At 35.7% G+C, this 14,510-nt stretch overlaps 1 protein-coding gene across 4 annotated transcripts in view; it reads left to right on the top strand.

The window, feature by feature from the left end:
• LOC148943665 (zwei Ig domain protein zig-8-like) overlaps window positions 1–14,510 on the top strand; it is a 314,535-nt gene that overhangs the window by 198,239 nt on the left and 101,786 nt on the right. For 3 of the 4 annotated variants that reach the window (XM_089101896.1, XM_089101898.1, XM_089101897.1), the window contains exon 5: window positions 5,863–6,076. In XM_089101896.1, the coding sequence (XP_088958022.1) occupies window positions 5,863–6,076 (214 nt within the window). The remainder of the gene's footprint in view (window positions 1–5,862; window positions 6,077–14,510) is intronic. The other variant, XM_089101900.1, reaches the window with a different exon arrangement.

Genomic DNA, 14,510 nt, shown 5'->3' with positions numbered 1-14,510 from the left:
ACCTTGTCACTGTTACATTCTCTTGATGTTTCAAAGTTCATTTTAGATTTTTTTTCCCTTGAAATGTAAGAGTTGGAATATTTAAATAGTTGTTTGTCGTGGTTTACCTTGTCACTGTTACATTCTCTTGATGTTTCAAAGTTCATCTTGGATTTTATTCGTTGAAATGTAAGAGTTGGCATATTTCAGTACTGTTTTCCCGTGGTTTACCTTGTCACTGTTACATTCTCTTGATGCTTTAAAGTTCATTTTGGATTTTTTTTTGTCGTTGAAATGTAAGTTGGATTATTTCAGTAGTTTTTTTTCGTGGTTTACCTTGTCACTGTTACATTCTCTTGATGTTTCAAAGTTCATTTTGGATTTTTCCCGTTGAAATGTAAGAGTTGGAATATTTCAGTAGTGTTTCGTCGTGGTTTACCATGTCACTGTTACATTCTCTTGATGTTTCGAAGTTCATTTTGGATTTTTTTTCGTTGAAATGCAAGAGTTGGAATATGTCAGTAGTGTTTTGTCGTGGTTTACCTTGTCACTGTTATATTCTCTTGATGTTTCAACGTTCATTTTGGATTATATTCGTTGAAACGTAAGAGTTGGCATAATCCAGTAGTGTTCTGTTGTGGTTTACCTTGTCACTCTTACATTCACTTGATGTTTCAAAGTTCATTTTAGATTTTTTTTTTTGTTGAAATGTAAGAGTTGGAATATTTCAGAAACGTATTTTATGGTGGTTTACCTTGTCACTGTTACATTCTCTTGATGTTTCAAAGTTCATTTTGAATTACATTCGTTGAAATGTAAGAGTTGGCATATTTCAGTAGTGTTCTGTCGTGGTTTCCCTTGTCACTGCTACATTCTCTTGATGTTTCAAAGTTCATTTTAGATTTTTTTTTTCCCTTGAAATGTAAGAGTTGGAATATTTCAGTAGTTGTTTGTCGGTGTTTACCTTGTCACTGTTACATTCTCTTGATGTTTCAAAGTTCATTTTGGATTTTTTCGTTGAAATGTAAGAGTTGGAATATTTCAATACTGTTTTCCCGTGGTTTACCTTGTCACTGTTACATTCTCTTGATGCTTCAAAGTTCATTTTGGATTTTTTTTTGTCGTTGAAATGTAAGTTGGATTATTTCAGTAGTTTTTTTTCGTGGTTTACCTTTTCACGGTTACATTCTCTTGATGTTTCAAAGTTCATTTTGGATTTTTCCCGTTGAAATGTAAGAGTTAGAATATTTCAGTAGTGTTTCGTCGTGGTTTACCATGTCACTGTTACATTCTCTTGATGTTTCAAAGTTTATTTTGGATTTTTTTTCGTTGAAATGCAAGAGTTGGAATAAGTCAGTAGTGTTTTGTCGTGGTTTACCTTGTCACTGTTACATTCTCTTGACGTTTCAGAGTTCATTTTGGATTAAATTCGGTGAAACGTAAGAGTTGGCATAATCCAGTAGTGTTTTGTCGTGGTTTACCTTGTCACTCTTACATTCTCTTGATGTTTCAAAGTTCATTTTAGATTTTTCTTTTTTTCGTTGAAATGTAAGATTTGAAATATTTCAGTCGTGTTATATAGTGGTTTACATTGTAACTGTTACATTATATTTATGTTTCAAAGTTCATTTTGGATTTTTTTTTCGTTGAAATGCAAGAGTTGGAATATTTCAGTAGTGTTTTGTGGTGTTTACCTTGTCACTGTTACATTCTCTTGATGTTTCAAAGTTCATTTTGGATTTCATTCGTTGAAATGTAAGTTGGATTATTTCAGTAGTGTTTTGTCGTGGTTTACCTTGTCACTGTTACATTCTCTTGATGTTTCAAAGTTCATTTTAGATTTTTTTTTTCTGTTGAAATGTAAGAGTTGGAATATTTCAGTAGTGTTTTCTCGTGGTTTACCTTGTCACTGTTACATTCTCTTGATGCTTCAAAGTTCATTTTTGATTTATTTTTCGTTGAAATGTAAGTTGGATTATTTCAGTAGTGTTTTGTAGTGGTTTACCTTGTCACTGTTACATTCTCTTGATGTTTCAAAGTTCATTTTAGATTTTTTTTTCTGTTGAAATGTAAGAGTTGGAATGTTTCAGTAGTGTTTTTTCGTGGTTTACCATGTCACTGTTACATTCTCTTGATGTTTCAAAGTTCATTTTGGATTTTTTTCCTTGTAGTGCAAGAGTTGGAATATTTCAGTAGTGTTTTGTCGTGGTTTACCTTGTTACTGTTACATTCTCTTGATGTTACAAAGTTCATTTTGGATTACATTCGTTGAAATGTAAGAGTTGGAATATTTAAGTAGTGTTTTGTCGTGATTTACCTTGTCACTGTTACATTCTCTTGATGTTTCAAAGTTAATTTTTGATTTCTTTCATTGAAATGTAAGAGTTGGAATATTTCAGTAGTGTTTGTCGTGGTTTACCTTGTCACCATTACATTCTCTTGATGTTTCAAAGTTCATTTTGGATTTTTTTTTTTTGGTGGAAATTTAAGAGTTGGAATATTTCAGTAGTGTTTTATTGTGGTTTACCTTGTCACTGTTACATTCTCTTGATGTTTCAAAATTCATTTTTGGATTTTTTTTTCTGTTGAATTGTAAGAGTTGGAATTGTCACTGTTACATTCTCTTGATGTTTCAAAGTTCATATTTGATTTTTTTTTCGTTGAAATACAAGAGTTGGAATATTTCAGTAATGTTTTATCATAGTTTACCTTGTCACTGTTACATTCTCTTGATGCTTCAAAGTTCGTTTTGGATTTTTTTCGTTGAAATGTAAGAGTTGGAATATTTCAGTGGTGTTTTGTCGTGGTTTACCTTGTCACTGTTACATACTCTTGATGTTTCGACGTTCATTTTAGTTTTTTTTCCTTGAAATTTAAGAGTTGGAATATTTCAGTAGTATTTTGTCGTGGATTATCTTTTCACTGTTACATTCTCTTGATTTTTCAAAGTTCATTTTGGATTTTTTTCGTTGAAATGTAAGAGTTGGAATATTTCAGTAGTGTTTTTCGTGGTTTACCTTATCACTGTTACATTCTCAAGATGTTTCAAAGTTCATTTTGGATTTTTGTTTGTTGAAATGTAAGAGTTGGAATATTTCAGTAGTGTTTTGTCGTGGTCTACCTTATCACTGTTACATTATCTTGATATTTCAAATTTATTTTGGATTTTTTTACGTTGAAATGTAAGACACCTGCTCACAAACACAGTCTTAGTAAGATAGATATGCAAAAAATTGGGTTAATTTAGGTTATGAAACTTTTTTTATATACCATACACCAAATTTGACTCCTATTTTGCACTCGTCTCGTCTTTTTAAATCGGAATAATAATTCAGTAAAAAAAAAACAAGTGCCGGAACTTTTTTTTTGTCAAGAAAGCAAGAAAACTGACACGATACACAAAAAACAGTAGTCTTGTGTCGACCTAGAATTTGCAGCTTTGGATATGTTGCTCAGCTTTTTTCTTTCTACAACATGGTGTAAAAATCATTTCTGTTGCAATTTGTTTTGGCGTAGAAATGGGTACACTACTCCGAAACGAACACAACTGCTGCCATCTATAATCAAGTCTAACGATACCTAACCACATAGACAAGGTTATTGATCCACAAAGGGGGACTCAATTTCTGAGAAATTGATTTGCATAATCGGCAGGGAATTCTATCATTAGGGGAATTAAGAAACAATATGGCTTCTCAGGTCTTTAGGTCTGAGAGATAAATTAATATTCTATTTTTAAATATGGCTTCTCAGTTCTGTAGGTCTGAGTTACTATTGTTACTATTGTTACTATTGGAGTGTCGGTTACACATTTTCTCAGGCTCGTAACTTTTCATGGGTTACTTATATATCTAAAATGAGAATAAAAATCTAATTCTTTCTATGTATCTATTGATATTAAAATTCAGTTTCTTGGAGCGTCGGTTACTATTGAGCTGGGTCGCATCTTAGTTACAATTCGTTACCACAAACTGTTTGAAAAGCTTGAAACTGTAAAACGATATCATCAGTGTTATAATTATAGTCCAAAACCATTAACTGGAGGTTTGCAAGAATACCTCTCGTATGTTCCTCCTCCGAGTCCCATTATTAAGCTACACAATTAAGGTACAAAAATCAATATATCAAATCAGATTATTAGAGGCGTGGTTCGGTTTGTACAGCGTTGGACTTCAAATTAGAGTTTCTGGGGTTTGATCCTTAATTGTTTTTTTTCTATCACGGTTTTGTCTCTTCTATATGATCATTTTCAGATAATTGCACTGTTTTTATAAATGTGATGCATTCATTTTTTAAAGCATGTCCCAGGAGGTATTTTGTCAAACATTTTGATTCAAAAGGGAGGAGAGGTCATCCAATTCATAGTTTGCAACGACATGCATAGGAGATTACTAAATCCATGCCTCAACATATGGCGTAATTTTTTCGAAATGCTGTGTGGGGGGAAAAGGGGGGGGGTAAAATCTGGAGCCAACTTTCCCAAATCAAGTGAAAATGACAGAGAACACTTAAAAACGAGCCATATAGTAATAAAAAAAGTTAAAGATGTACAAAAGAAAGCTGATATGTTTCAGTGGAAGCTTGAATTATACAGGCTTATCTTAGTTTTGATAATATTTTTGGAAAAACTAAATTTCACCAGGGGGGAGACTGGGGTCTGGAGGAAAACTATGGTCTGGGAGAGGCGGTTGCTCCTTCTGTCCCATAGGAAATTACGCTCCTGACCACAACCCCTTGCCACTTAGTGGTTGGAAAAAACGTAGGCATGTGGTTCTGGAACCACTCAAAGTTGTATATTAAAGGAAGGATTACTTATTGTTATATTTACTTATTCAAATTATTTACTTGACCATTCCGCAGTAATATTCTCTCCATACGCAAGATTCTGCATCCTAAGAGGAAGAAAAACAAATGAAAACAGTTCTGTAGCAGAATTCAGGTACTTCTTGCCAAAATTTTTGAAATGAAAACAAACTTAGTTTATAATACCATTTATCGTACCTACACAAAAAATGATCTTTTTTGAAATTTTGATTCATTTGTAAGTAACGAATGGCTTTTCTATTTAGGGACAGGTCAAATAACTCCCTAAGCCTAAAGGCATATTACTGTTGAGCTAGCAAAATTTCCCACAAACATTACGATATTTAAACATGTCTGCTTAGTTAACCTTTTGTGTCGAAGCTACTCGCCTGGAGCTACTTTTTTATGTGCTACTAAATTTAATTTCTTAAAACAGAGAATTAAAGGTCGATTTCTTCTTTTAAAAAAAAATACAAAAATAAACGACACTATTTTTCCCTAGATATGAGGTGATTAGAAACTATATAAAAAAAAAGTTTTTAACTGAAACTAAGGAACATTATTATAGCTTAGAACGAACAGAACTTATTCCGTAAAACAAAAAAGATCATGGCAGTGTTGTTTCTAAACTAAATTTTAATGGAAAACGAGCAGAGATTAATATAAAAAAACAAAGTTTTTTTCGGGGGGAAGTAAAGAGTGAAGTTGAAACTTAAAAATAACAAAACTTATTATTTCACAACCTATCTAACATATATCAATAAAACTAGTGCAAATAAATCAACTGGTGATATTTCCCTATGTTTGCAGGATTACAGAAAAAAAATATGACCTTTCTTTTTACCTTGCTTGGAGAAATCTATTTAACTAAAAAGAGCTTATGATGTGAATTTGTTTTGCCATGCTTTGGTGGCATTGTAAAAGATAAAATCCATAATGAAAAGCCTGGGAAATTTAGCTATTTTTTAGTTTTTACTTTCCCTTTTTATTGATGTTTTTTCTAATTTTTTCCCTTTTTAATTATTGCCGTAGATTTTTCCATTGAAGGAAAACGAAATTATTTTATCCCCTTTTTATTAGGTATCCTGGGTCCGCAGACAAAATACTGATGTTCACCTTCTAACGTTTGGTAGACAGACTTACAGCACCGACTCAAGATTTTCATTAAATTTTCAGCAGCCAAATGACTGGCGATTACAAATTCGTTACGCCAGCCCCCGAGACGAGGGAATATATGAATGTCAAATATCAACACATCCGCCAAAGGTATACACGATGCGGCTTAGAGTTGTTGGTAAGTAGACTTTCTTTGATAAATATTTGGCCTTTCACTTCCCCTCCACTTTCCTCACTTTCAATAATTTCTCCAACTTATCTTACATTTTCCTTATAGCCTATTTCTGGTTATTTGAAATTGTATCTCTCCTCCAAAAATAAATTTTTGTTCACATAACTAAACCATGCAGAAACCCGTTGGATTCTGTTGGGATGTTTTTGCTACTGAAAGTTGTAAGTCTCATTAGCCCTTGCTGCTTCATCTGGGGATTCAACTCTGCTTCAGATCTATTTTATGTCTATTGCAATAATTTCCTTAAAATAAAGAATTATCAATAATGTCAGTTTTGAACCTGTGTCCCTATAACCAGTTTATGCATACAGGCCTGGACCGTATAGAGATCAAATCAGATTCATGCAGATGTTTATAACTAGTGTCTTGTTCGGCAAGTTATTTGAACACCAGTACTTTCGGTACTATTTCGATTTAGAGGTAGCCTACTATACTGTGAATACGGATAGGTAGATTGGCTCAGTATATGTATAACATTGTGGTTATTTTTGTACTCAATAGGCAGTTTGATCCATGAAAAGTGTATAAGGTGTAGCTTAAGAATTGTTGGCTAGTAAACTTTTTTTTTATTACTAACACTGAGGTTGCCACTATATCTTCTTCATTAAACATATGTCCTTCATTAAATATTATAATAACTGACAAAAATTACCATGAGTTCAAACTAAGCTGTTCGTATTTATGGGTTAAACTTTTGGGTCTACTTTGTATCTATATAATCTTGGAGGCTATTCGTTTCCAGTTCGCAAAAAAATCAGTTCTGCTATCAGCTCTCTAAGTTAATTGATAAACCTGACCAAGTCCATTTTCTTATAGATTTGTAAATTTTTGTGCCAGAGAACTGCATTTGCTCTTAGCTTTTCCATCGACATTTATATTAGCATAGAAATCAAAATGAGAATTAGTAACAAAACGAAAAATTATGTTTGGCGCTCGAGCAATAAATTTTTTTCGACGCAAATTTGGTCAAATCCATTTTAAAGTGGACTCAAGAGTATTCTAACTAGACCCCGGCGCCGCGCAGGCAGATCGACCGAACGCCACCAACGACAGCCCAGGTTGACCGCCACCGAAGTGGTGCTACGCCACCGGCGCACCGTAGGAGTGCCGCCGTCGGCAGAGGCTGTAGTGTTCGGCGGATTTTAATTTTTTTTGCGGCAATTCTTTATTGTGTCAACCGCAAAGTCGGAGCTTTTCTTTCTCGTGTGGTTTAGTCTTTCGATTTTCCTGATTAGAAATCGAGCAGGGCTTTCACTATCCCCGAACTTTCTTGCATTTCCCTTAAAATCTATGTGTCACCCCGAAAAAAAATTTGGTTGCCCGAATCCCCGAAAATCACGCAATCACGGTGCCACCCCTAGCGATAAATCACCAGTGACTTTCCCTGCCAAATATTATTTTGCATACCATAATTCTTCACTACTCTCTTGTTCGTTAATTTTAGTCTCTTTTGTTAATTTGCATAAAAACCAGACAGATGCAATTGCAATATACACTGTTCTTCTTATGTTGACAAAAAAAGTATCGTCTTTATTAAATGAGTTTAAATCATTTCGAATGCAATTTCCCGATTGCTATTTCTTCCAGCTTTCGTAGTCAAAATTTTATTTTCAAGTTGAATAGAATTATGGACTGCATTCACTACTATACAGTTTCAGCCTTCAGTTGGATTTTGAAATTGATATCCGACAGATTGTTTCTACAGATGAATTGTAAGTTTGCATAATTTTTGTTTCTTTTGCTGTTTTTAGATAGCATTTTCTTAATGTTTAATACTCAATCGTTGAACGTCTGATAGATTAAAGAATATACAATCTTCTGGGTGAAAAAATTTAACCCTCTCCCCCCCAAAAAAAACAAACCTTCTACTGAGACAAAATTTAGCTATAGAATAAGCTATGTAAAAGGTTGGGGAATTAGGGATTAAAACAGAGATCAACCCAACAGTATGATTCATCAAAAAATTGTATATTATTGCCTATAGGGGGGGGGAATAGGGAGCTATCATTTTTAACTGATAATACCTCATTTTTTTATTGAAAGCAGGGATGCCAAAAAGATAATTATTATGTTCATTTAAAGTGGAGACGGAAGAAAATGATATCAAATTCCCTGGGAAACCATTGCTATATTTTGATAAGCTCAGGGCCCCCGATTGGGACTTATTCATTGTCTTGGGTATTTTGCGATTTCTCATAGGCTACTGGCCTAATTTTGCTTTTGTGTGTGCTCCCTTTTAATTAGATTCTTTGGATCTTATTGAATGCAAAGGCGAATCAATTACTCAATTTACCAATAATTTGAAGTATATCCAAATAATTTCGACATTTTTATGTGGTCTTTGTACCCCTTTGCTCAAACCCTCAATTTTTCGTTTCAAGGAACACTAAGCTGTTTAACGTTATAAATAAAAAAAAATCCACAAAATAAGTTTTTCAAAGAAAAGTAAAGAACTCCATTAAACAAAAAATGAGCAAAAATATAATCAAATAATCTATCAAGCGTGAAACTACCATAAATCAGCATCGATAAATAAATGGAACCCAAATCGAACAGAAATTACAATAAATAACCGAGTCAAACTCAAAACGAGCAGAAATTAACATAAGTTGGGATCAAAACCCCTATGCCTTCCCAAGGCCAGAACAAAATTTGCACTTTACTGAAAAAATATAAATATTTTTACTTTTATAACTATAATAAATCCAATAATATTAATATTTTGATTACTAAATATCAGTATATGTATATTAAACTGACAATGCACATTCATTTATACGCTATTTTGATTTGGTTAAATTAAACACTTACGCTATTTTGATTTGGTTAAATTTTAAGAGCAGAAGTGGCCCCGAAAGTCTGAACATAATACCCTTAGTCGTTCTTGAGATACTGCTGAGATGCCTTATTGGGAATTAGCATGAACACAGTGGATTTTGATTTAATATTAAGGCAACATTTAGTCATTAAACATAATGGGCAGATGGGAGGGTGGGCGTTGGAGGGGGACTAGTTTTGCCCTCCAATCACTTTCGACTATTAAAAAGGGCATTATCCCTTTCTATTTTCAATCGAGTGAGCCCTTTTCGAAGTTCCCACGAAAACTACTTCGATACGAAGTGCCCTGGTCTAAACAACAACAACAACAAAAATAATACACTATACCCACATCTATACACTATAAAAATGTCAAACCTTCCCATCACTTTCAACTATCAAAAAGGGCACTAGGCCTTTCGATTTCCAATCGAATGAGCCCTTTTTGAAACGACAACGCTTTTTTATAAACACCTTATATTCCCAAGGGCATAAATTACTACCCATAACCTAAGGGCTATTAGGGTGGTTGTCATCCTCTAAGACCTATTTTCCAGAACTTTCAACTACGTTAAAAAAAATGGCTATCTCAAAATTTTGATTGGATGGGTTTGGGAAAATGGCAGGCGTGAGAGGGGCGTTAGTCACTCTCCAATCTCTTTCAACTATTAAAAATGGCACTATCCCTTTCAATTTCCAATCAAATGAGCCCTTTTGAAGTTTCAACAACAAAACGTTCAATAAAAACCTTCCCAGGGCATAACTTACAACCCTTGCCCTGAGGGCTGAGGGGTGTCATTCTCAAAGTCCTAATCTCCAGAACTTTCTACTACGTTGAACAAAATGGCTATCTGAAAATTTTGATTGGATGTGTTTGGAGGAATGGTAGGCGTAAGAGGGGGGTTAGTTACCATCCAATCACTTTCGACTATTAAAAAGGGCACTAGCCCTCTCAATTTTCAATTGAATCAGCCCCTTTTGAAGTTTTACAACCACTCTATTTATAAAAACCTTATATGTCTCCAGGGTATAACTTACAGCCTTTGCCATAGGGGCTCGGGGGGGTTTGTCATCTTTATATACATAATTTCCAGTACTTTCAACTACGTCGAACAAAATGGCTATCTCTAAACTTTGATTGAATATTTTTGGGGAAATGATGGGCGTGAGAGGGGGGTTAAATACTCTCCCCTCACTTTCGACTATATAAAAGGGCAATTTCAATTTCCAATAAAATGAGCCCTTTTTGAAATTTCTACAACAACTTTCTATATAAAACTTATATGCCCCCAGGACATAACTTACAACCCTTGCACTGAGGGTTCTGTGGGGGGGCTATCATCCAAAAAGACCTAATTTCCAGAGCTTTCAACTACGTTGAACAAAGTGGATATCTCAAAATTTTGATTGGATGTTTTTGGGGAAATGGTGGGCATGAGAGGGGAGTTAGTCACTCTCCAATCACTTTCAACTATTAAAAAGGGCACTAGCCCTTTCAATTTCCGATTGAATGAGCCCCTTTGAAGCTTCTATGACAAAACTTTCAATAAAAACCTTATATGACCCCAGGGCATAACTTACAACCCTTGCCCCGAGGGCTGTGGGGTGGAGGGGTTGTCATCCTTAAAGACCCAATTTCCAAAACTTTCCACTATTTTGAATATAATGGCTATCCAAAAATTTTGATTGGATATTTTTGGGGAAAAGGTGGGCTTGGGAGGGGGCTAGTTACCCTCAAATCCCTTTCAACTATTAAAAAGGGCACTAGCCCTTTCATTTCCAATCAAATTGGCCCTTTTTCAAGTTTCTACGACAAATATTTCAATAAAAACCTTATATACCCCCAGGGCATAACTTATAACCCTTGCTCTGAAGACTGTGGGGGGGGGGGGGTGTTCTGCTCAAAGATATAATTTCCTGAACTTTGAACTGCGTGGAACAAAATGGCTATCTCAAAATTGTTATTGGATGTGTTTAGGGAAATGGTGGGCGTGGAAGGGGTGTTAGTTGCCTTCCAATCACTTTCGACTATTTAAATGGGAACTAGCCATTTCAATTTCCAATCGAATTAGCCCTTTTTGAAGTTTCTACGATAACGCGTTCTATAAGCCCCTGATATGCCCCAGGGCATAATTTAAAATCCCTTGCCCTGAGAGATGTGGAGGGGTTGTCATCCTCAAACACCTAATTTCCAGAACTTTAAACTACTTTGAACAAAATGGCTATCTCAAAATTTTGATTGGATGTGTTTGGGGAAAAGGTGGGCGTGAGAGGGGGGTTAGTTGCTCTCTAATCACTTTCGACTATTACAAAGGACACTAGCCCTTTGAATTTCCAATCGAATTAGCCTTTTTGGAAGTTTCTACGACAACGCCTTCTATAAAAACCTTATATTCCCCCAAGGCATAATTTACAATACGAAATGCCATATCGAAATCTTCGACACGAAGTGCCCTGCTCTAAAGGAAAAAATTATAAATAATACTTTGTGCTAACATCGTTCTTATATGCCCCAAGGGCATAACTTAAAACCCTTGCCATGAGGGCTTTGGGGGAGTGTCTGCCTCAAAAACATATTTTCTCTCTGGAAATCAACTACGCTGAACAAAATGGCTATCTCAAAATTTTGATTGGATGTGTTTGGGGGAATAATTGGCGTGAGGGGGGGGGCCTAGTTGCCCTTCAATCACTTTTAACTATTAAAAAGGGCACTAGCCACTCCAATTTCCAATCGAATTTCCAAACATCTTTCTTTACTTAGGCAGCGCGATTGCGCTGCCTATGATTTTGCCAGTTTGTTTGAACCATACAGTGACCTAGTTAATTATTAAGTAAATTTTTTTTTTAATGTAAGTCTGAGACGGTATCCTATCAAGGTGGTATCCAGAGGGGGGGGGTTAGGGAGGTATTAAATTTAAAAGATAATATCTCAAATTTTTTTTATTGAAAGCAGGGATGCCAAAAAGTTAATTTGTTTTTAATTTAAAGCAGAGATGGCATCCTATCAAGGTGGTATTCAGAGAAGGGGGGGGTAGGGAGCTATCATATTTAAATGATAATACCTCGAATTTTTTTCTAAGCAGGGATGCCAAAAAGTTAATTTTTTTTATTATAGGCAGCGTAATAGTGCTGCCTAGTAAAAGATCGATGTTGGCACAATTTATTATTTATTTATATATTTTTTCTTGGTCTTAGACCAGGGCACTTCGTATCGAAGGAGTGGTCTCAGAAACTTCGAAAAGGGCTCATTCTATTGAGAATTGGAGTGGCTTGTTTCGTTTTTAATAGTCAAAAGTGATTGGAAGGCCACTAACACCCCTTCCACGCCTACCATTTCCCCAAACACATCCAATAAAAATTTTGAGATAGCCATTTTGTTCAGCATAGTTGATTTTCAAATTGAAATTATGTTTCTGAGGAGGACACTCCCCCACAGCCCTCAGGGAAAGGGTTTCAAGTTAGGCCCTGGGGGCATATAAGGTTTTTATAGAAATTGTTGTCGTAGAAACTTCAAAAAATGCTCGTTCGATTGGAAATTCAAAGGGCTAGCACCCTTTTTAATCGTCGAAAGTGATTGGAGGGCAACTATTCCCCCTCTTACGCCCACCTTTTCCCCAAACACATCCAATAAAAATTTTGAGATAGGCATTTTGTTCAACGTAGTTGAAAGTTTCTGAAATCAGGTCTTTGCGGATGACAACCTCCCCACTTCCCTCAGGGCAAGGGTTGTAAGTCATGCCCTGTGGGAATATAAGGTTTTTAGTAGAAAGTGTTTTCATAGAAGCTTCAAAAAGGGCTCATTTCATTGAAAATTGAAATGGCTAGTGTCCTTTTAAATAGTCGAAAGTGATTGGAAGGCAACTACCACCCCTTCCCCGCCCACCATTTATCCAAAAACATCCGATAGAAATTTTGATATAGCCATTCTGTTCAAAGTAGTTGAATGGTTCAGAAATTATATATTTAAGGATGACACTACTCCCAAAGCCCTTAGGGTAGGGGTTGTAAGTTCTGCCCTGGGGTCATTTAAGGTTTTTATTGAAAGCTTTCTCGTTTAAACTTGATAAAGGGCTCATTCGAATGGAAATTCAAAGGGCTAGTGGCCTTTTTAATATTCAAAATTATTTGATGACAACTAACCCCCCCTCTCACACCCACCTTTTCCCCAAACACATCCAATCAAAATTTTTAGATAGCCATTTTGTTCAACGTAGTTAAAAATTTTAGAAACTAGGTTTTTGAGGATGATAACCCCCTCAGAGCAATCGGGGCAAGGGTTGTAAGTTAGAGCCCCGGGGTGATATAAGGTTTCTATAGATGGTAATGTTGTAGAAACTTCAAAAAGAGCTCATTCGATTGGAAATTAGAAGGGCTTATGCCCTTTTTAATAGTCAAAAGTGATTGGAGGATAACTAACACCCCTCTCACACCCACCATTTCCCCAGACACATCCAATCAAAATTTTGAGATAGCCATTTTGTTCGACGTAGTTAAGAAGTCTGGAAATTATATTTTTGAGGATGACACCCCCCCCCCCCTAGCCCTCACGGCCAGGGTTGGAAATTATGCCCTGGGGGCGTATAAGGTTTTTATTTATAGAAAGTGTTGTCGTAGAAACTTCAAAAAACAATCATTCAATTGGAAATTGAAACAGTTAGTGCCCTTTTTAATAGTCGAAAGTGATTGGATGGCAAGTAACCCCCTCTCACGACCACCATCTCCCCAAAAACATCCACTCAAAATTTTTAGATAGCCATTTGGTTCAACGTAGTTGGAAGGTCCGGAAATTATGTCTTTAAGGATGACAACCCCCTCACAGCCCTCAGGTCAATGGTTGTAAGTTATGCCCTGGGGCATATAAGGCTTATATTGAAAGCGTTGCAGTAGAAACTTCAAAAGGGATTCATTCGATTTGAAATTGAAAGGCCTAGTGCCCTTGTAAATAGTCGGAAGTGATTGGAGGGCTACTACTCCCCCTCTCACACCCATCGTTTCCCCAAACACATCCAATCAAAATTTTGAGAAAGCTATTTTGTTCAAAGTAGTTTGAAGGTCCGGAAATTACATCTTTGAGAATGACACTTCCCTCACAACCCTCAGGGTAAGGGTTGTAAGTTATGCCCTGGGGGCATATAAGGCTTATATAGAAAGTGTTGTAGTAGAAACTTCAAAAAGGGTGCATTCGATTGGAAATTGAAAGGGCTTATGCCCTTTTAAATAGTTGAAAGTTATTGGAGGATAACTAACACCCCTCACACACCCACCATTTCCCCAAACACACCCAATCAAAATTTTCAGGTAGCCATTTTGTTCGGCGTAGTTAAGAAGTCTGGAAATTGTATTTTTGAGGATGATACTCCCCCACAGCCCTCGCGGCAAGAGTTGTAATTTATGTCTTGGGGGCATATAAGGTTTTTTTTATAGAAAGTGTTGTCGTAGAAAATTCTAATCAAAATTTTTAGATAGCCATTTTATTCATCGTAGTTGTAAGGTCCAGAAATTATGTCTTTAAGGATGACAACCCCCTCAAGTCAATGGTTGTAAGTTATGTCCTGAGGCATAC

This window comes from Artemia sp. Qi Xiang Cuo, chromosome 15 (assembly GCF_049724085.1).
Source record: "Artemia sp. Qi Xiang Cuo chromosome 15, ASM4972408v1, whole genome shotgun sequence".
In the NCBI taxonomy this organism is placed as follows: domain Eukaryota; kingdom Metazoa; phylum Arthropoda; class Branchiopoda; order Anostraca; family Artemiidae; genus Artemia; species Artemia sp. Qi Xiang Cuo.
This window is presented reverse-complemented; position numbering and strand designations above follow the sequence as displayed.